General features: G+C 39.9%; 1 protein-coding gene across 14 annotated transcripts in view; it reads right to left on the bottom strand.

The window, feature by feature from the left end:
* Positions 1 to 23,748, bottom strand: part of LOC127949455 (zinc finger protein 664) — an 80,593-nt gene that overhangs the window by 1,757 nt on the left and 55,088 nt on the right. For 2 of the 14 annotated variants that reach the window (XM_052546787.1, XM_052546786.1), the window contains exons 2-3: positions 19,365 to 20,048; positions 17,748 to 19,038 (exon numbers count right to left, since the gene is read on the bottom strand). In XM_052546787.1, coding sequence (XP_052402747.1) covers positions 17,873 to 19,038; positions 19,365 to 19,575 — 1,377 coding nt within the window. In that variant the 5' untranslated portion in view covers positions 19,576 to 20,048 and the 3' untranslated portion in view covers positions 17,748 to 17,872. The other 12 variants (XM_052546776.1, XM_052546779.1, XM_052546775.1 and 9 more) reach the window with 12 other exon arrangements.

Here is a 23,748-nt window from a genome sequence, read left to right on the forward strand (position 1 = left end):
TCCCAAAAGAAAGAAAACTAGGCGTAAAATTATTTATTTTAGGTTTCACAGAATAAACACGTTTTATTTTTTCAACACTAACATTTCAGTAATGTTTTGTGTGTTTTTGTCTCATCTTTTTATGCCTTGATGAGTTCCTCTTTAATTATCTTGGGAACTAAGGTTCACTTTAAGTGGGAACTAAACACCTTTTCCAACTTGAGAACTGTATACAATCAAATAATTGTTTATTACACAGAATCTGTGCCAATGTTGAGCGAGCTCTGTTCAACCAGGTCTATCTGTACAGAACAACCTCCTGGACCGCAACCAATCTGGCTTCAAAAATGGCCACTCAACTGAGACTGCTCTGCTCTCAGTTACTGAAGCCCTGCGACTGGCAAGAGCAGCTTCAAAATCCTCAGTACTCATCTTTCTGGACCTGTCTGCTGCTTTTGACACTGTTAATCACCAGATTCTCCTGTCTACCCTCAGAAAGATGGGCATCTCTGGAACTGCACTTCTGTGGTTTAAGTTTTACCTCTCAGAAAGATCCTTCAGGGTGTGTTGGAGGGGCGATGTTTCTAAGTTACAACAACTTGCTACTGGGGTTCCTCAAGGCTTAGTACTTGGACCACTTCTCTTCTTCATCTACATCAGGGCTATTCAAATCTTGCACTGGAGGGCCAATGCGGTGCAGAGTTTGGCTCCAACCCCGATCAAAGTCACCTGCCTGTAATTTTCTAATGATCCCAAAAACATTGATTAGCATGCTCAGGTGTGTTTGATTTGGGTTGGAGCCCAACTCTGAACCGCATTGGCCCTCAAGGGCAAGATTTTAATAGCCCTGATCTAAATTATGCCATTAGGATCTGTCATTCATGGCTTTTCTTATCACTGCTATGCTGATGACACTCAACTCTACTTCTCATTTCCAACCAGATGACCCGACGGTAGCTGCTCGTCTGAGTGACATATATAAATGTATATATATAAAGTTTTGATTTGCCTTATACAACATCAGGAAGATTAGACCGTTCCTGTCAGAGCAAGCCACCCAACTTTTTGTCCAAGCTCTTGTTCTCTCCAGACTGGACTATCGAACCTCTGCAACTGATCCAGAATACAGCAGCTCACGTTACTCCTCTGCTCATCAGGTTACACCGGCTACCAGTAGCCACTCTCATCAAATTCAAGGTACTGATGCTTGCCTACAAGATGATCACTGGCACCGCACCAACATACCTAAACTCACTGGTTAAATCTTATGCAACCTCCAGAAGTTTGCGCTCTGCAAGTGAACGACGCCTTGTGGTGCCATCCCAAAGAGGCTCAAAATCACTCTCACGGACCTTTTCGTTGACTTTTGGACTTGAGCTGGAGCTGGAGGAATGACCTCCCAATCTCAATTCCAACAGCTGAATCTTTACTCATTTTCATTATCATGTAGACAACAGGTTAAGTAAGTACTGTAGGCTCTCTTAAAATAAAATACTTTTTGATATTCATTCATGTTATAGAAGTGAAGTGTAAGATAAATTAGGATGATCATACCATACATTAACAGAAAACAGCATATAAATTAAAGATCAAATTTTTTAAACAAAAATTGCACATTAGTTGTACACGAAATAGACACTTCTTCTCTGCACTTGTACTTGAACATCTCTGTCATTTTCCTTTCACTAAAAAAGGAACATTTTAAAGTCAATTTAAGTTCATTTATACAGTCACCAGTGGTGCCATCAGCAAAAAGTTAATTTGCAAATTAACATTTTTGGTATTTTTGCCTGGAGCCCTGTAGTACCTACACAATATGTAACTCTGTATATCATGGTCATAAAAAGAAAAAAACATACCTAAAGGAACAAAGTCACCATCATCATCATCACCATCTTCATCATCTTCCCTATTCTCCCCCTCCTCATCAGTGTGTTGTTGTTGTTGTTTCTCTGCGGTGGTTTCTTCTCCTCTGCTCTCGATCAGGTTCCTGCAGTCCACCAGTTTGACGGAGCACATCTTCGGCGGCATCTGCTGTTCTCCAGCGTTACAGTCAGAGGTTTGATCAGTGGATTCATGATCCTGAGCGTCAGTATAACAGAGTAAAGTGAGGCTGAGCTCTGAGTCCTGTGTGTCTCTGGATCTCTGATCTCTGACGCTCCAGACTGAATCCTGAGCTTCTGTCCCATCAGTCTCACGCACCCAAACCTGCTCCACATCCTGACAAACACAATCAGTAATATATCTAGTGAGAGTATGATTAACAATAAGACATTGATTCACACAACTATCAGTCCATATTAGCAGCTAAAGATGAAATGAAGATCTGTTCAAACCTCTCTGTTCAGTTTTTCTCCTCTTTCTCTCAGCTTTGCCTCCAGTGAAGCCACCTCTTTCTTCAGCTGACAGATTTCTGTGATGAAATCCTCAATATCCAGCATGGACAGATCAGTTCCTACTGATTTACAGCAGACCACATCCACCTGCGCTTTCATGCTCAACATCTGAACACAAACACTTCATTATTACAAGATACATTCATATGAACTGACACTGATTTAGCATCAAAATGATTGTTTACATCTGTACGAACAAGAGCTGAACTACCTAGAATTGACTCTTTATTAAATAAAATAACATTTCAGAGAATATTCATAAATGTTTATTTCAGATGTGTTTTGTGTCAATATTGAGCCAGTCAAACCTAGACATACCTCAGATATTTCAGATTTCTACACTATAGAGACAGAGAAATAACCATGTCCACGAATAAACAGCTAAACACATTAATGATGGAAAACGGATTAATTAGACACTTACCCTTTGAGAGCTCCGGTCCAGTCTCGTTTCTTTCTTCACTGGTTTTCCCGCTGAACTAAAGGTCGTCAGAGCGCCTCCTACAGTACGAGCGATAGAGATGAAGAGAAGAGAAGACGCTTCGGCAGGTGTGTGTTTCACCAAACCTAATATCTTTAATTAAAAAAAAAAAAAACTCTGTATTTCAGTGGCGTTGACAACATTGATAGAATACATATATTAATATTATATATAATTTTTAAATAAAGTAATCAATCATGTTAGTCAACTGGTCAATCAAAATGACCGTTAATTTTTGAATAACTCCAGTTCGCGGCTTTCTGGAGGACGGGACAAGAGAAAGCGCGCGCAGAATCAGAGAAACGCAGTGAAGAGATTAACACAACAGAGAGAACACTGTAAACTTGAATTTTTATTTGTATTACACTGCTTTACTGTAGGCTATGCTGAGATGTTATATGGTTACTATAGAAAATAGTACAGGCTTTAATCCCATTACGTACAGTTAATATTCATTGTGCTGTAGCTGATTAAAGTCTCAATGAAATCAAAATTGAAGTAAACATTTTTATATAGCCTTAAGGTTATCTATAACCTTGTGTGCTCCAAAACAACGACAAAGCATTAACATAAGCATTAACTTAGTCTCTCATTTCCAACAATATGAATCAACAATTTTGATGACTTCCCTCTGTAGTTCAGCTTCTCATCCAACTTTCTGTCCAATCAAATGCTCTCTAGAATATGTGGTAAACAAAACCATGGTTAATTTGTGGAGTCTGTAAAGACATATATTGTTGAATGGCACCAGTGGTACCCTTTCACCGATATATCAATCCTCAGCAAGATTATGATCACTGTTTTGCCTTAGTAACAATTTCAAATTGATAATCTGGATGTCACAAGCAATCAAATGTGGATCTACCGGACTCAATGACTCCGGGCCAAGCCAAACAGAGATAAGAGCAGGCTGGAGCAAAGTGACTGAGGCCAATAAGGGTCATTAGATGTCATCATGTTTTTCAGGAATTATTTAATAACTGGTCAAATAATTAGTCCTCATCAACTGTGATTAAAAACCCATAAACACACACAAGACCTTTGCATTGTTTGAAATCACCCCATATTACCTTAATCACTATTAAACCAATTGAAGGAGTTAATTCAAACACTGAGAGGTATGGAAGGGTTTATTAATCATGTGACTCTTAACTGCCATTCCCAGCAGAGCAGTAAGATTAAAATAATAATAATAATTCCTTACATTTATATAGCACTTTTCTAGGCACTCAAAGCACTTTACATAGTCAGGGGGTCTCTCCTCATCCACCACCAGATAAAAGATGTATCTAGAACTGTCAAAGAAACTTGCATGTATAAACATGGTTCAGCTGCAGATGCCATCTTCTTGCGAGACACAGGAATTAACTTGGCTCGATCCTTACAGAGCATTTTGAGTTTTCACTAGATGTTGGTGTACATCAGTTGTACACTCATTATTGCAGTGCATTGTGGGATTGAATGAGCACACTGAGTAAAGTCCACTGTCTTCTCAAATAGTGTCCTATTCAAGGGTATAGTGGTGATTCTGGACAGAGCTATTGATGAAATGCTTCAGATGTGTTTAATTACGCTTGGAGCTAAACTCTGCAGGACAGCGGCCCTCCAGGAGCAGGTTTGAGTTTGTTCTAGGGACATTCTTGCTATAGGTTTTACTTTTTACAACCATAAAACAACATTCCTGTGTTTTAGAGAATCTAAAAATAATTACATGAAGAAGCTATGATGATTCTGGAGCAGCGTGTTTCTTCTTGTGGGTCTGAAAACCCCATTTAAAAGCGAATCTCTCTCCGCAGATGGAGCAGCAGTAAGGTTTCTCGCCTGTATGTATTCGTTCATGGACATTTTTGACACATCCTCGGATGAAAGTCTTGTCACAATATGAGCATTTAAAAGGTTTTTCTCCCGTATGAGTCCTCCGGTGCACTTTTAAGTCATTTGCGTTAATAAAACCCTTCCCACAATCACTACAAGGATAAGGTCTTTCTCCTGTGTGACTTCTCTGATGAATTTTGAAAGCAAATGACCTAGCAAAGCTCTTCCCACAGTCGGAGCACAGGTACGGTTTCTCTCCGGTGTGAATCCTCTCATGGGTTTTCATTAAACTCAAAAGATGGAAACGTTTCTCACAGTGTGAACACTGATACGGTTTGTCATCAGAGTGCATTTTATGGTGTAACTTTAGAGAAGCTGTGCTCATAAAAGGTTTTCCACATTCACTGCACTGATACAGATTGTCATTGCTGTGCTTGAGTAGATGTGTCTTCAGACTAGATCCCTGGGTGAAGCTCTTCTCACATTGAGGACACTGATGTGGTCTCTCGTTGGTGTGCAAGAGTAAATGGTTCTTCAGATGCGTACCCTGGTTAAAACTTTTCTCGCATTTAGGGCACTGATACGGTTTTTCACCCGTGTGAATTCTCATATGAACAGAAAGATCTCGTTTGTTCCGGAAATACTTGTTGCATTCATTGCACTGAAGAGTCTTTTCTTCATGTGTCTTTATATGAGCTCTCATACTATAAAGAGTGTTAAAAAAATCCTTCCCGCACTGTTCGCAGTGAAACTCCTTCTTCACGCTGTGCTCTTTTGAATGAACGGTTCTCTCTTTGAAGGTCGGAAAACTGATGTTGCAGATCTTGCAGCTGTAGTCATTCTGTTCGGTGTGTTTTTTCTTTCTGGTATGTCTTGTTAAATTACACTGTTTGCTGAATGTTTTTCCACAGGTGGCACAGGAGAAACTCTTCTTTGTCTTTTGGTCTTTCGATGTAGATGCAGTTTCACCATCAGGAGATAAACCAGCATTGTTATCTGAAATAAACAAAAATGTGCATAAGATGAATATTATTCTACAACTTTGAGTGGAATAATCAGCCAAAATAAATTGATATATGTCATATGATTGTCAAACTGCAAAGGCTGTGATTTAAATAAATACACAATCTGATGTGTGACGCACTGATAGTTCATACACATGCAGCTAATGGTGTTTTTCTAAGTGTCTCAAATTTGCAGAAATCACAACAAATACTGCTGCACATGAATTTAGGTCTGTATATGCATAACACTTTTTATAAATGAACACCAGTTTTGTTTATTCTGCATTTCTGGTCATAAAAGGAAGAAACATACCTGAAGGAACAAAGTCACCATCGTCAACATCATCATTATTCTCAGTACAATCATCACCATCTTCATCTTCCTCCCCATTATTCTCCTCCTCCTCTTCCTCATCAGTGTGTTGTTGTTGTTTCTCTGCGGTGGTTTCTTCTCCTCTGCTCTCGATCAGGTTCCTGCAGTCCACCAGTTTGACGGAGCACATCTTCAGCGGCGTCTGCAGCATCTGCTGTTCTCCAGCGTTACAGTCAGAGGTTTGATCAGTGGATTCATGATCCTGAGCGTCAGTATAACAGAGTAAAGTGAGGCTGAGCTCTGAGTCCTGTGTGTCTCTGGATCTCTGATCTCTGACGCTCCAGACTGAATCCTGAGCTTCTGTCCCATCAGTCTCACGCACCCAAACCTGCTCCACATCCTGACAAACACAATCAGTAATATATCTAGTGAGAGTATGATTAACAATAAGACATTGATTCACACCACAATCAGTCCATATTAGCAGCTAAAGATGAAATGAAGATCTGTTCAAACCTCTCTGTTCAGTTTGTCTCCTCTTTCTCTCAGCTTTGCCTCCAGTGAAGCCACCTCTTTCTTCAGCTGACAGATTTCTGTGATGAAATCCTCAATATCCAGCATGGACAGATCAGTTCCTACTGATTTACAGCAGACCACATCCACCTGCGCTTTCATGCTCAACATCTGAACACAAAAACTTCATGGTTATTAAGAGAAACATTTATAATGAATCAACACTGATTTAAACTCAAAATGATTGTTTACATATATGACTGAACAAGAGATGAACTACCTAGAACTTTTTAAAGAATAACATGTCTGAGAATATTCACTATCTTGATCCAGTACAAAGCTCGCTGGACATGATTATCAGATATCGGATATTTTCAAATTCATAGTAATTTATCCTTAAACTTTAGAACCGTATACTGAGAATTAACCATTGTGTTGGTACATAAACGGTTTCGTTTCAAAAGAGAATGAATATTATCAAATGTTACAAGTGATTTGTTATGGTTACTGTAGTAAAACCGTCGTTATTTTTCATGTTGCTAGCAGCGATGAAACTTCATTCATAAAAATACTAGCGATAGAAAATAACCAGATCACGCACATTAACAGCCAAAACACATAAATAAAGTCAAATGGATTCAACACTTACTGTCTAAAGCTCAGTCTCCTTTCTTTCTTCTACAGTGGTTCTTCTTCGTTTGGTTTCATGGCGGGTGTTGAACAAACTTTATTGGTCATACCGCCACCTACTGTGATGGAGTGTGTAGAAAATGGAAAGTTTCTCACCTAAAGCCAATATTCTCGTACTCCACAATTCGAAAGAAATACCAAGATTGCACTTATACGCTTTTTTCCTGCATTCGGACCATCTTTCAGAAAACTAGAACATTGTAATTCAGAACATGTTCCACTGATTCATCTGTTAAACACACGAAGACCAGTATTATGTTTCCTTATAGACATTTCAACGGCATCAACATAAACAAACGTTAATGCGCGTGAGCGCTTTTGTGGACCTAACTTAACTTCCGGTAGACTCCTAATAGAATCAATAACAACAGCCAAGTCCCTCTAGAGTAGATATTTTTTGATAACAAACAAAATGTGTTTTCTGTGTGGATCAGGCGGACTTAATGAAAATGCTAATTCATTATTTGCCAGCAGGAGATGTTTTAAAGCATAGACAAAGCGTGAGAAATAGAAGTTTCCCCAGTAACAGCTGTAAACAAAGCAGAGCTGGTACGCTCACACGCTGCTTTATCACGCATATAACATGCAAGTCTTCTTTCAGAAATACAGCGATATAAAAACACCCGTGCCTCATTTTGATATTTAAACATAAATGTAAGGAATTATTATTACGTTACGTACTGCACGTACTGCTCAGTGTAATATTTATTCTTGGATCAACCATTAAGGATTCTTTAGCCATTTCATCTACCTCTACATTACCTTGAATTCCCACAGGTGCTGGTACCCATATAAACAAGAGTAATTATCCCTATCTGTTTAATACTGTATAGTGTAATCATGATTAAGGAAAAAAAAAAAATAATAATAATAATAATTTCTATTTCATTGCCATGATTGTAAACACATAAGAACCGCCACTGAGAATATTTTTTTACTTTATTCAGTCTTACTTCATATACCCTGTGTTCCTTTAATTTATTGAGCAGTGTATAAACCTTAATAAAACAATGTGATAATCAAATAAAAATGAATATATGGCTGCATAATATTATACTGTAGACACACTGGACCAATGGTTTAAAAAATGGATGTATGATTCAGTTACAGCTGCTGCCATCTGGACGAAACACACCAGTTAATTTGACACAACCCTCACAATGCATTATGGGTATTTGCTAGCTGTTGGTGTACATCAGTTATTTCTGTGCATTGTGGGATTGATTGAGCGTGCTCAAAATCCACTGTGGTTTCGGATGCCATTTCAAATAGGTTACCTGCTTCAGGTGTGTTTACTTTTGGTCGAAGCTAAACTCTGCAGGACAGAGGCCCTCAAGGAGCAGGTTTAGGCATCCCTGTCCTAAAGAAACCCACAAAACAACATTACGTCACTGTGTTTTGAAAACCATAAAAATAATTACGTGAAGAAGCTATGATGATTCTGGAGCAGTGTGTTTCTTCTTGTGGCTCTGAAAACCCCATTTAAAAGAAAATCTCTCTCCGCAGATGAAACAGCAGTAAGGTTTCTCTCCTGTATGTATTCGTTCATGGGTCTTCAGGGAAGTTGATACGGCGAAAGTCTTGTCACAGAGTGAGCATTTAAAAGGTTTTTCTCTTGTATGAGTCCTCCGGTGTAGCTTTAAGTCACTTAGTTTATAGAAACTCTTTGAACAATCACTACAAGGATAAGGTCTTTCTCCTGTGTGAATTCTCTGATGAACTTTGAAAGAAAATGAACTACCGAAGCTCTTCCCACAGTCGGAGCACAGGAAAGGTTTCTCTCCGGTGTGAATCCTCTCATGAGTTTTTCTGTAACCTGTATGATAGAAACGTTTCTCACAGTGTGAACACTGATAACGTTTGTCATCAGAGTGCATTTTTTGGTGTAACTTTAGAGAAGCTGTGCTTATCAAATGTTTTCCGCTTGTTACACTCATTGCACTGAAGAGACTTTTCTTTGTGTGTCTTTATATGAGTTCTCATATTATAAGGAGTTGTGAAAAATTCCTTCCCGCACTGTTCACAGCGAAACTCCTTCTTCACACGGTGCTCTTTTGAATGAACGGTTCTCTCTTTGAACGTCGGAAAACTGATGTTGCAGATCTTGCAGCTGTAGTTTGTCTGTTTTGTGTGTTTTCTTTGATGTCGCATTAAATCAGCCTCTTTGCTGATTTTTTTCCCACAGTCGGTCACTGTCCTTTGCTCTTTAGATGTAGATCCAGTTTGTCCATCGGAACATGAAATAGCGCTGTCATCTGAAAATTGCCATAAATTAAATTTTCTTTAAGTTCTACAGCTGAAAATAACCAAAACAATCTAAGGTTTTTATTTAGCACAGTGGCTAAATTAACAAATTACCAGACGTTACCTGATTCAAATATTCCACCAACGTTTAATAGTACTGACTTTATGAATTTCTTCACAGATAAAATAGATAACATTAGAAATAAAATAGCAAATGTAGATTCTACAGCGTCTAACACTTCAGTTTCATCCATCGCACCCAAAGATAAACTGCAGTACTTTACAAATATACGACAGGAAGAGCTAAATAAACTTATCACTTTATCTAAACCAACAACGTTTATTAGATCCTGTACCCACTAAATTACTCAAAGATTTGTTACCTGTAGCCGAAGAACCACTTCTCAATATCATTAACTCGTCGTTATCTTGAAAGCTACAGACCGGTATCCCTTCTTCCATTCATTGCAAAGACACTTGAGCGAGCTGTGTTCAACCAGCTTTCTATGTTCCTTGTACAGAACAACCTCGTGGACAGCAACCAATCTGGCTTCAAAAGTGGCCACTCAACTGAGACTGCTCTGCTCTCGGTTACTGAAGCCCTGCGACTGGCAAGAGCAGCTTCAAAATCCTCGGTACCCATCTTACTGGACCGGTCTGCTGCTTTTGACACTGTTAATCACCAGATTCTCCTGTCTACCCTCAGAAAGATGGGCATCTCTGGAACTGCACTCCTGTGGGTTAAGACTACTTCTCCGACAGATCCTTCAGTGTGTCTTGGAGGGGTGATGTTTCTAAGTCACACCACCTTGCTACTGGGGTTCCTCAAGGCTCAGTACTTGGACCACTTCTCTTCTCCATCTACATGACATCATTAGGATCTGTCATTCAGAAGCATGGCTTTTCTTATCACTGCTACGCTGATGACACCCAACTCTACTTCTCATTCCAGCCAGATGACCCGACGGTAGCTGCTCGCATTTCAGCCTGTCTGAGTGACATTTCTAGCTGGATGAATGACCTTGAGCTTAACCTTACGAAGACAGAACTCCTAGTGATTCCAGCTAACCCATTGCTTCATCACAACTTCTCTATACAGCTGGGCTCATCAACAATTACTCCTTCGAGGACAGCCAGAAACCTAGGAGTTGTAATGGATCATCAGTTAAGCTTCACAGACCACATTTTACAACGACCCGGTCCTGCAGGTTTGCCTTATACAAAATTAGGAAGATTAGACCCTTCCTGTCAGAGCAAGCAACCCAACTTCTTGTGCAAGCTTTTGTTCTCTCCAGACTGGACTATTGTAATACTCTCCTGGCGGGCCTTCCTGCATGTACTGTCAAGCCTCTGCAATTGATCCAGAATGCAGCAGCGAGGGTTGTCTTCAATGAGCCAAAAAAGCTCACATTACTCCTCTCCTCATCAGGCTACACTGGCTACCAGTAGTCGCTCGCATCAAATTCAAGGTACTGATGCTTGATGAGTCTTTACTCATTTTCAAGAAACATCTAAAGACTCATCTTTTTCGCCTGCACTTAATCAACTAACTCTAGCACTTCTCCTTTTCTTGTATCTTCATTTATAAAAACAAAACAAAAAAAAAACCTGCCTATGCGTTTCCATACTAGACTAACTGAGACTTGTCATGGCACTTGTATACTGTTGTTTTTCTCTTGTTGACCTGACTGCTTCTATTGTTCTCATTTGTAAGTCTCTTTGGAAAAAAGCGTCTGCTAAATGATTAAATGTAATGTAAAATGTAGATCCTACCTGTCCGATCGCTACCATTTTGTTTACTTAAATGGGGAGTCATCTCATTTATCATTAGTAAAATATGGAGTGCCACAAGGATCCGTCCTAGGTCCCCTTCTATTTTCAATATACATGTTGCCCCTTGGTAATATTATTAGAAAATACGGAATTAGCTTCCACTGTTATGCTGATGATACTCAGCTATATATCTCAACGAGACCAGATGAAACCTCTAAATTATCTAAGCTAACAGTGTGTTAAAAATGTAAAAGATTGGATGACAAATTATTTTCTCCAATTAGATTTGGATAAGACAGAGATATTAATTATTGGACCAAAAAACACTACACAGAATCTTGTAGATTACAATCTGCAACTAGACGGATGTACTGTTACTTCCTCTACAGTCAGAAATCTGGGTGTTATATTAGACAGCAACTTGTCTTTTGAAAAAAATATTTCCCATATTACAAAAACTGCATTCTTCCATCTTAGAAACAATGCCAAGCTACTAAACATGTTATCTGTTTCTGATGAAGAAAAGCTAGTTCATTCATATATGACTTCTAGACTGGACTATTGTAATGCACTTCTAGGTGGTTGTCCTGCTTCTTCAATAAACAAGCTACAAGTAGTCCAAAATGCAGCAGCTAGAGCCCTTACCAGGTCAGGAAAATATCGTATTTTTCGGACTATAAGTCGCACCTGAGTATAAGTTGCATCAGTCCAAAAATATGTCATGATGAGGAAAAAAAACGTATATAAGTCGCACTGGACTATAAGTCACATTTATTTAGAACCAAGAGAAAACATTACCATCTACAGCCACGAGAGGGCGCTCTATGCTGCTCAGTGTAGACTACAGGAGCACTGAGCAGCATAGAGAACCCTCTCGTGGCTGTAGACGGTAATGTTTTCTCTTAGTTCATGTCTCTTAGTTCATTTCTCTTGGTTCATGTCAAATTAATTTTGATAAATAAGTCGCACCTGACTATAAGTCGCAATACCAGCCAAACTATGAAAAAAAGTGTGACTTATAGTCCGGAAAATATGGTACCCCAATTTTACTGTCTCTGCACTGGCTACCTATTAAGTTCATTATCAGTTACAAATTATCATTACTTACCTATAAGGCCCTAAATGGTTTAGCTCCTGCATACCTAACTAGCCTTCTACCACGTTACAATCCATCACACTCCCTAAGGTCACAAAACACTGGACTTTTGGCAGTTCCTAGGATAGCAAAGTCCACTAAAGAGGCAGAGCTTTTTCACATTTGGCTCCCAAACTCTGGAATAGCCTTCCCGATAACGTTCGGGGTTCAGATTCACTCTCTCTGTTTAAATCTAGATTAAAAACGCATCACTTTCGCCAAGCATATGAATAATGTATCTTAAATTGTGATTGTAGTTGCATCTGATCAAAGGTGTTACGTAGCACAGAAATTGAATATTATAAAATGTTATGTTATATTGCATAATGGGTATACATGATATCCTGTCTGATTTATATGCACTTCTCCATAAACTCTGACAACTTTAAACACATGTACCACTGAAAATTATAAACATAAAAGCTATTGATTTCGACCAATATCATAGTAGTAGAACATTAGGACATTTATGGTTACTGTAGTAAAACAGTCGTTATTTTTCATAAAGATAGCGGGCTTCATTCATAAAAACACTAGCGATAGAAAAATAACCACATGCACATAAACAGCTAAAAGACATGAAAAATGAAACAAGATTAAACACGTACCGTCTGAGTGCTCCGTCTCCTTTCTTCAGTGATTTTACCGGTGAATAAAGATGAAAGTCACAGCGCCACCAACAGTACGAGCGGAGAAGAAAAAACGCTTCTGTGGAGGGCACCAAACCTGATTATTTTATTTAAAAAACACTGTTTATCAGTGGAGTTGCCAAGTGTTGGATATAATATATCCATCTCATATTATTAAATAAAGTCGTCGATCATAGTCAGCTGGTCAATCAAAATGACCGTTAATTTTTGAATAACTCCAGTTGGCGGCTTTCTGGTTTTCATTAGACTCGTCGGCAATGCTGACCTCATACGTCATCCACCCAAAACTGCTTCTGTGTACAACTGTTGGCGCAAGCTACATACAAGTGACTATTACTTTTTTTTATATATGGATATTCATTGAACATTGAGTAGCAACACCTGCTGATGCAAGCATTCACTTACAGTCTATTGTTTTCCACCAATATAATTAAACAATTCTGAAATCGATCACTTGATCACAGAATTATTATTTTCTGTATGGTGAATGGCATCTAGTGCACTATGTAGGGGATAGGGAAAGATCCTGAAAGTGTACGCTTTTGACTGGGGTTAAATAAGGTCTGGTTTGGTGTTAGTGTTGCAGAAGAACACACACATATCACTGGGGCTGGAGCTGGAACCAATGCTCGGCCAAGAGTGGCACTCATTCAGAACTGGCTCACGTTTTCACTGGAAGGGGGCAGAACCATCTACATCATCAACATGTGACCGGAAAAGCTTGTTAATCTCTTCCAGAAGGAAAGAGTTGGTCTCTTCTGCTGACCACTGACATATATTTGATCGTGGTCAATTTGCCTGATCTCTGACAGCTTTTAGCAGAGCAGAGTTATTACAGTGTGCTCTGGTCCAAGAACACTTTAACAGAGACTGAATCATACGTGTGAACCAGCCCAAACCACAAATACATGGAGAAAGGTTTATGACCTGTCCTGTTATTAAATTATGTATTCTGTAAATTACGTCACTACATAGGCATTTCACTGGACCTTTAATGAAGCACTCCCAGGTTTCACACCTGTAAGTAAATGCCGCTGTCAATACCACAAAATTACAGTGACATTTTATTGCACTTTCATACCTGGATCAGTTTAGATTGAAGTGATCCATTAAAAAAACCATAAACGCACATTATGATTCAATATCAGACACTGATCTGCACATTACATTGAACAAGAAGAAGCTATGATGATTCTGGAGCAGTGTGCTTCTTCTTGTGGGTCTGAAAAACCCATTTAAAAGCGAATCTCTCTCCGCAGATGGAGCAGCAGTAAGGTTTCTCTCCTGTATGTATTCGTTCATGGGCCTTCAGGGAATTTGATATAACAAAAGTCTTTTCACAAAGTGAGCATTTAAAAGGTTTTTCTCCTGTATGAGTCCTCTTGTGCACTTTTAAGTCACTTAGCTTATAGAAACTCTTTCCACAATCACTACAAGGATAAGGTCTTTCTCCTGTGTGAATTCTCTGATGAACTTTGAAAGCAAATGCACTAGCGAAGCTCTTCCCACAGTCGGAGCACAGGTACGGTTTCTCTCCGGTGTGAATCCTCTCATGGGTTTTACAGTGAACCGAATTACGGAAACGTTTCTCACAGTGTGAACACTGATACGGTTTGTCATCAGAGTGCATTTTTTGGTGTAACTTCAGAGAAGCTGAGCTTATAAAATGTTTTCCACATTCACTGCACTGATACAGATTTTTATCGCTGTGCGTGAGTAGATGGTTCATCAGATCTGATCTGAGACTGAAGCTCATCTCGCAGTGAGGGCACTGATACGGTTTATCAAAGTGTTTTTTTAGGTGTAACTTTAGAGAAGCTGAGCTTATAAAAGGTTTTCCACATTCATTGCATTGATGCGGTCTCTCATTGCTGTGCGAGAGTAGATGCGTTTTCAGATTACATCCCAGGCTAAAGCTCTTCTCACATTGAGGACACTTGTACGGTTTTTCACCCGTGTGAATTCTCATATGACTTGTAAGATCTCGTTTGTTCCGGAAAAACTTTTTACATTCATTGCACTGAAGAGTCTTTTCTTCATGTGTCTTTATATGAGCTCTCATACTATAAAGTGTGTTAAAAAAATCCTTCCCGCACTGTTCGCAGTGAAACTCCTTCTTCACGCTGTGCTCTTTTGAATGAACGGTTCTCTCTTTGAAGGTTGGAAAACTGATGTTGCAGATCTTGCAGCTGTAGTCATTCTGTGCAGTGTGTTTTTTCTTTCTGGCATGTCTTGTTAAATTACACTGTTTGCTGAATGTTTTTGCACAACTCTTCTTTGTCTTTTGGTCTTTCGATGTAGAAGCAGTTTCTCCATCAGAAGATGAACCAGCATTGTTATCTAAAAGAAACAATATTGGAATATTGACACAATATATTTTTTTCTATAACTTTGAGTGGAACAATCAGCCAGAATAAATTGATATATGTCATATGATTGTCAAACTGCAAAGGCTGTGATTTAAATAAATACACAATCTGATGTGTGACGCACTGATAGTTCATACACATGCAGCTAATGGTGTTTTTCTAAGTGTCTCAAATTTGCAGAAATCACAACAAATACTGCTGCACATGAATTTAGGTCTGTATATGCATAACACTTTTTATAAATGAACACCAGTTTTGTTTATTCTGCATTTCTGGTCATAAAAGGAAGAAACATACCTGAAGGAACAAAGTCACCATCATCAACATCATCATTATTCTCAGTACAATCATCACCATCTTCATCATCCTCCCCATTCTCCTCCTCCTCCTCTTCCTCATCAGTGTGTTGTTGTTGTTTCTCTGCGGTGGTTTCTTCTCCTCTGCTCTCGATCAGGTTCCTGCAGTCCACCAGTTTGACGGAGCACATCTTCAGCGGCATCTGCAGCATCTGCTGTTCTCCAGCGTTACAGTCAGAGGTTTGATCAGTGGATTCATGATCCTGAGCGTCAGTATAACAGAGTAAAGTGAGGCTGAGCTCTGAGTCCTGTGTGTCTCTGGATCTCTGATCTCTGACGCTCCAGACTGAATCCTGAGCTTCTGTCCCATCAGTCTCACGCACCCAAACCTGCTCCACATCCTGACAAACACAATCAGTAATATATCTAGTGAGAGTATGATTAACAATAAGACATTGATTCACACAACAATCAGTCCATATTAGCAGCTAAAGATGAAATGAAGATCTGTTCAAACCTCTCTGTTCAGTTTGTCTCCTCTTTCTCTCAGCTTTGCCTCCAGTGAAGCCACCTCTTTCTTCAGCTGACAGATTTCTGTGATGAAATCCTCAATATCCAGCATGGACAGATCAGTTCCTACTGATTTACAGCAGACCACATCCACCTGCGCTTTCATGCTCAACATCTGAAAACAAACACTTCACGATTAATAAAGTGGATAATTTCCAATACTAGATAATACTAGAAAAATTTGTGAATGTTCTCTGAAAGTCAGTTCAGCTCTTGTTCAGCCATTCTGAGCTTTATTCAGAGTCAGTCCATTATAAATGCATATTATATTAATACATAAACCGTTACGTAACACAGAGAAGGAATATTATCAAATAGCCTATGGATTATATTATATATATGATGCGTATACATATTGTTTGACTTATATGCACTTTTCCACAAACTGTGACAACTTTAAAAGCATCTAGAACTGAAATTGTAAACATAAAATCTATTGTTTACGACCAATATCATGGTAGTAGAACAATATGACATTTGTTATGGTTACTGTAGTAAAACCGTCGTTATTTTTCATAAAGCGAACGGGCTTCATTCATAAAAACACTAGCGATAGAAAAATAACCACATGCACATAAACAGCTAAAAGACATGAAAAATGAAACAAGATGAAACCCGTACCGTCTGAGTGCTCCGTCTCCTTTCTTCAGTGATTTTACCGGTGAATAAAGATGAAAGTCACAGCGCCTCCTACAGTACGAGCGGAGAAGAAAAAACGCTTCTGTGGAGGGCAACAAACCTGATTATTTTATTTCAAAAACACTGTTTATCAGTGGCGTTGCCAAGTGTTGGATATAATAGATCCATCTCATATTATTAAATAAAGTCGTCGATCATGTTAGTCAGCAGTTCAATCAAAATGACCGTTATTTTTTGAATAACTCCAGTTGGCGGCTTTCTGGTGGACGGGACAAGAAAGCGCGCGCAGAATCAGAGAAGCAGTGAACACCGTAAACTTGCATTTTTAATTTTATTACACTGCTTTGCTGTAGGTTATGCTGAGATGCTATGAATGGTGGTAATGCAGGCTAGTCCCTTACGAAAAATAACCATGGTTTTATTATAGTAAAACTGTAGTAACCCATGGTTTTTTGGCGTGTTGACTTCCATTTGTATAACCACAGATTTACTACAAATACCATGGTTAAACTATGGTTAATATAGCAAAACCATGGTTAATTTGAAGTTACCATGGTTTAACTATAGTAACCATGGTTTTTTGGTTTTATTTGTAGTAAAACCACAGTTAATTTTCATAAGGGGTGTGTTAACACAATCAACTAAGTTTAAAGTTTTTGGTATTAAAGGGTTAATTTATTCAAATAAATTAATTTTAGGCTGTGTTTTACTGACCCCTGAGGCAACATAGGTGTATACAACTTTATTCTTTCAGACGAATCCAGTCGGAGTTATATCGGAGTAAATTATGTCACTATGCACTTCACTTTAATGAAGCACTCCCAGGTTTCACACCTGTAAGTAATTGCCGCTGTCAATACCAAAAAATTACACAGTGACATTTTATTGCACTTTCATGCCTGGATCAGTTTAATTTTTTAAGTCATCCATTAAAAAAAAACAATAAACGCACATTGTGATACAATATCAGACACTGATCTGCACATTACATTGAACAAGAAGAAGCTATGATGATTCTGGAGCAGTGTGCTTCTTCTTGTGGGTCTGAAAAACCCATTTAAAAGCGAATCTCTCTCCGCAGATGGAGCAGCAGTAAGGTTTCTCTCCTGTATGTATTCGTTCATGGACATTCTTGGCACTTGCTCGAGCAAAAGTCTTGTCACAAAGTGAGCATTTAAAAGGTTTTTCTCCTGTATGAGTCCTCTTGTGCACTTTTAAGTCACTTAGCTTATAGAAACTCTTTCCACAATCACTACAAGGATAAGGTCTTTCTCCGGTGTGAATTCTCTGATGAACTTTGAAAGCAAATGCACTAGCGAAGCTCTTCCCACAGTCGGAGCACAGGTACGGTTTCTCTCCGGTGTGAATCCTCTCATGGGTTTTACAGTGATCTGAATTACGGAAACGTTTCTCACAGTGCGAACACTGATACGGTTTGTCATCAGAGTGCATTTTTTGGTGTAACTTCAGAGAAGCTGAGCTTATAAAATGTTTTCCACATTCACTGCACTGATACGGATTTTTATCGCCTTGCGTGAGTAGATGGTTCATCAGATCTGATCTGAGACTGAAGCTCATCTCGCAGTGAGGGCACTGATACGGTTTATCAAAGTGTTTTTTTAGGTGTAACTTTAGAGAAGCTGATTTTCTAAAAGGTTTTCCACATTCATTGCACTTATACGGTCTCTCATTACTGTGTGTAAGTAGATGTTTCTTCAGATTAGATCCCAGGCTAAAGCACTTCTCGCAGTGAGCACACTGATATGGTTTTTCACCCGTGTGAATTCTCATATGAACAGAAAGATCTCGTTTGTCCCGGAAAAACTTTTTACATTCATTGCACTGAAGAGACTTTATTTTTGACCCTTCATGTGTCTTTATATGAGCTCTATAATTATAAAGAGTTGTGAAGAAATCCTTCCCGCACTGTTCGCAGTGAAACTCCTTCTTCACGCTGTGCTCTTTTGAATGAACGGTTCTCTCTTTGAAGGTCGGAAAACTGATGTTGCAGATCTTGCAGCTGTAGTCATTCTGTGCAGTGTGTTTTTTCTTTCTGGCATGTCTTGTTAAATTACACTGTTTGCTGAATGTTTTTCCACAACTCTTCTTTGTCTTTTGGTCTTTCGATGTAGATGCAGTTTCTCCATCAGAAGATGAACCAGTATTGTTATCTGAAAGAAACAATATTGGAATATTGACACAATATATTTTTTTCTATAACTTTGAGTGGAACAATCAGCCAGAATAAATTGATATATGTCATATGATTGTCAAACTGCAAAGGCTGTGATTTAAATAAATACACAATCTGATGTGTGACGCACTGATAGTTCATACACATGCAGCTAATGGTGTTTTTCTAAGTGTCTCAAATTTGCAGAAATCACAACAAATACTGCTCCACATGAATTTAGGTCTGTATATGCATAACACTTTTTATAAATGAACACCAATTTTGTTTATTCTGCATTTCTGGTCATAAAAGGAAGAAACATACCTGAAGGAACAAAGTCACCATCATCAACATCATCATTATTCTCAGTACAATCATCACCATCTTCATCATCCTCCCCATTCTCCTCCTCCTCCTCTTCCTCATCAGTGTGTTGTTGTTGTTTCTCTGCGGTGGTTTCTTCTCCTCTGCTCTCGATCAGGTTCCTGCAGTCCACCAGTTTGACGGAGCACATCTTCAGCGGCGTCTGCAGCATCTGCTGTTCTCCAGCGTTACAGTCAGAGGTTTGATCAGTGGATTCATGATCCTGAGCGTCAGTATAACAGAGTAAAGTGAGGCTGAGCTCTGAGTCCTGTGTGTCTCTGGATCTCTGATCTCTGACGCTCCAGACTGAATCCTGAGCTTCTGTCCCATCAGTCTCACGCACCCAAACCTGCTCCACATCCTGACAAACACAATCAGTAATATATCTAGTGAGAGTATGATTAACAATAAGACATTGATTCACACAACAATCAGTCCATATTAGCAGCTAAAGATGAAATGAAGATCTGTTCAAACCTCTCTGTTCAGTTTGTCTCCTCTTTCTCTCAGCTTTGCCTCCAGTGAAGCCACCTCTTTCTTCAGCTGACAGATTTCTGTGATGAAATCCTCAATATCCAGCATGGACAGATCAGTTCCTACTGATTTACAGCAGACCACATCCACCTGCGCTTTCATGCTCAACATCTGAACACAAACACTTCACGATTATTAAGAGAAACATTTATAATGAATCAACACTGATTTAAACTCAAAATGATTGTTTACATATATGACTGAACAAGAGATTAACTACCTAGAATGTATTAAAGAATGTATTAAAGTGTTGAACAAAATTAACAAATGTTTATTTCAGATGTAAGAGTCTCTGTTTAGTTTCTATCTTGATCCAGTATAAAGCTGGACATGATTATCTGATATCTGATATCGTCAGATTTCTACTAATTTAACCTTAAACTGTAAAAACTTTAAAACCGTATAGAGAATTAACCATTGTGTTAGTACCAGAGGTGTCAAGTAACTTAGTACAAATAGTTTGTTTCATTACTTAAGTAGAAAGTTTGGGTATCTATACTTTACTTGAGTTATTATTTTTTACTACTACTCCTTACATTTAAAAAAAATAGGTTCGTTACTGCTATTTCATTTTGGCTTGTTTTCATTCAGGCTTGTCATCATGCAAAAAATAAATAAATAAAAGACACCTATGCAGATAAATCGCGCCATCCAAATGGAGTGAATTTGATTGGGGATGGATGAGAAGTAAAGTGAAAGTGAAGTGAAAGTGAAGTGACATTCAGCCAAGTATGGTGACCCATACTCAGAATTTGTGACACACACAGAGCAGTGAACACACACACACACTGTGAGCACACACCCGGAGCAGTGGGCAGCCATTTATGCTGCAGCCATTTATGGGGGTTCGATGCCTTGCTCAAGGGCACCTAAGTCATGGTATTGAAGGTGGAGAGAGAACTGTACATGCACTCCCCCCACCCACAATTCCGTCCGGCACGAGACTAGAACCCACAACCCTTCGATTGGGAGTCCAACCCTCTAACCATTAGGCCATGACTTCCCCCATAAACATATACAGGTGCTCCCCTTTGGCACCACGTGCAGTCCCTGTTGTGCCACTTATGCCCTGGTATAAACATATACCATTCCCGCATCCTATTGGTTTGTACGCGATCCATCGCACCTACCCATGGCACAAATCACATCGCACTCCAGCAAGGACATTTTATATTTCTTAAAAGTAGGGTTGGGTATGGAACTGGTATGCACTGAACCGAATAAGGATGCAGATTTGGGTGCTGAGCGATCGATTGAAATGTTTGCCCTGGTTCTCCGAAATGTAGGCCTACACAAGAAGCATGGGCGTCGCTAGGCTTTTTTAGTGGGGCTATAGCATTTAGCTCCTAAAACTGTACACAAATTCGTGATAGCTTCAGAGTTAGTCCCCTTAAATTTCATATGAAACCGGCGTCAGACCGGTCTCCTCCTCATCTTTCAGTGCGCTCTACTAACCGCAGACCGCGGCGGAGCAGCGCAAGTGGACCCAAACACAAATAGGCACCACGTGCAGTCCCTGTTGTGCCACTTATGCCCTGCAGAGAACAGTCATGGATCACAGTCAGCCGGGAGACCAATTCAGAGAGGTAATTTAGAGATCATTTTATGTCGACAATTGCCTGCAGTCTTCACTCCCCCCAAAAGGCCAGAGACCTAGTTGATCAACTTCGAGCACTTCTAGCCACCGGAGGCTTCGAGCTTCGACAGTGGGCCAGCAATTGTCCATCTGTGATTACTCACCTCCCCGTTGAATCCAGATGATGGTACCTGTGACATGTTTTCTGTGATGACTCGGAGCAGGCATATGGTTCAGTGGCCTACCTGCGGACAGAGCACAAAGAGGGTCAAGTCGAAGTTGGCTTCATTGCTGCCAGGTCCCAGGTAGCACCTCGCAAGCAACGATCCATACCATGCCTAGAGTTGTGTGCCACTCTCAATGGAGCACAGCTATCCCAGCTTCTGACCACAGAGCTTACAATTCCTATCTGCTTCACGACACTCTGGTCTGACTCCACCATTGTGCTTACGTGGTTGACATCCAGCTCATGTCGTTACAAGGTGTTTGTGGGAACAAGGGTAGCAGAGATCCAAGAGATGACAGATACGCCATCTGGCACTATGTCACATCTTCAGTAACCCAGCAGACGACATCACTCGGGCAAGCCTCTTGGAGACCTCTCCAGAGAAAGCAAGTGGAGCCAGGGGCCGGCATTCCTTGAGCTTCCATCAGATAGTTGGCTTGAGCAGCCTTGTTTATCGCTTGAAGAGCCAAGCTGTGAACTAAGACAGTCATCATTCACTGGGTTAGTGACCACTACTACACCCTCACCTAAGCTGCAGCATTATGACACACTGGCAGAGTGCCTGAATGCCTACGACCTCCAGTGCCGATCTCCAAAGGGATGTTCAACATGCAGTCCTCCGTCAAGCTCAAGCAGAGCCCTTCCCAGATGAGCCGAGACTTCTGAAGTCTGGGAAACCCATATTATCTACAAGCAGACTGATCACACTCTACCCCGGAGCTTGATGCTGCGACTGGACTTATTCGAGTAGGAGGTCGTCTACGCCACTGTGAGGTACTGGAAGAGGACACTGTACATCCAGCTGTTCTTGACCCTCGACATCCAATCACTGAGAGGCTACATCATCCAGGTACAGAGAGGTTGTTTGCAGAAATCAGGAAGAAGTACTGGATACTAAGAGGTCGTGAAGCTGTCCGTCGACACCAACGTCAGTGTACAGAGTGTAGGAAGTGGAGAGGACGCCCAGAAGTACCTCTCATGGCTGACCTGCCCCTCACCAGACAGTGATATTTCCATTCCGTATGAGTTATTGTGTGACCAAGGCACAAACTTTAAGGGAGGAGAACGTGAACTGAATGATGCCTTCGCCAACCTCCAAGATGAGCTACAGAGCCACCTTGCCAATCAGCAGATCAAGTTCACCTATAACCCACCAAGCGCCCCTCACTTCGGCGGGGGCTGGGAGAGGGAGATCCGCTCCATCAAGGCAGTGCTCAGAGTGACTATCGGAGCCCAGACTGTTACTGAGGAAGTGTTAAGGACAGTCCTGAATGAGGTGGAAGGTCTCCTAAATTCAAAGCCTCTTGGGTATACCTCTTCTGATGTTGTGAGGCATCGATGCTGAGTGCGGAGCACTTCTGGAGACATTTTTTAAAGTACTACTTACCAGATCTTCAAGCTCGCCACAAGTGGAGAACTGACAAAAAGGCATTGGAAATTGGTTTTCTGTTATTGTTGAGTGATCAGCTGTTACTCTTTTACAGATTAAGGAGTAACCAATTAGCATAGCACTGCCTGTATTTCCTGCTCGATTAAGTGCATTCACGAGTATTTCTGTGAAATTCCGAATAGTGCCCTCTTGTGGACATTTAGAGCATAAGCGCCCATGTTAAATAGTGTAAAATAGCATTGTTTTGAGTTGTTATATTTATATTGTGTGCTGTTCAGTGTTTTAATGTTTTTTTGGAACATTGTATATTCATATCATTAAGTTTATTTCTCGTTTAATCCATTTCAGAAACCACACATATGTGTACCCACAAAGTCTTCAGTAAATCAATCGTCAACCAACTACATTGTGTACTTCTCTTCAATTAAGAAATCATCTCACTCAACCCTGACAGACTGCCTTACAGTGTTTCACCCCCCATAATTAATACACCAACGAACCCCTAAATTTCACAAGGTGTGTGTTGTTCATTGATAGATTGTTAGAATATCTGTATCTGTGCAGTTCTTTGACATGAATACAGTTTACAAAAGGTCACGAAGGGGGCAATAGGTTTCTC

Source organism: Carassius gibelio, chromosome B1 (assembly GCF_023724105.1).
Source record: "Carassius gibelio isolate Cgi1373 ecotype wild population from Czech Republic chromosome B1, carGib1.2-hapl.c, whole genome shotgun sequence".
Taxonomy (NCBI): Eukaryota; Metazoa; Chordata; class Actinopteri; order Cypriniformes; family Cyprinidae; genus Carassius; species Carassius gibelio.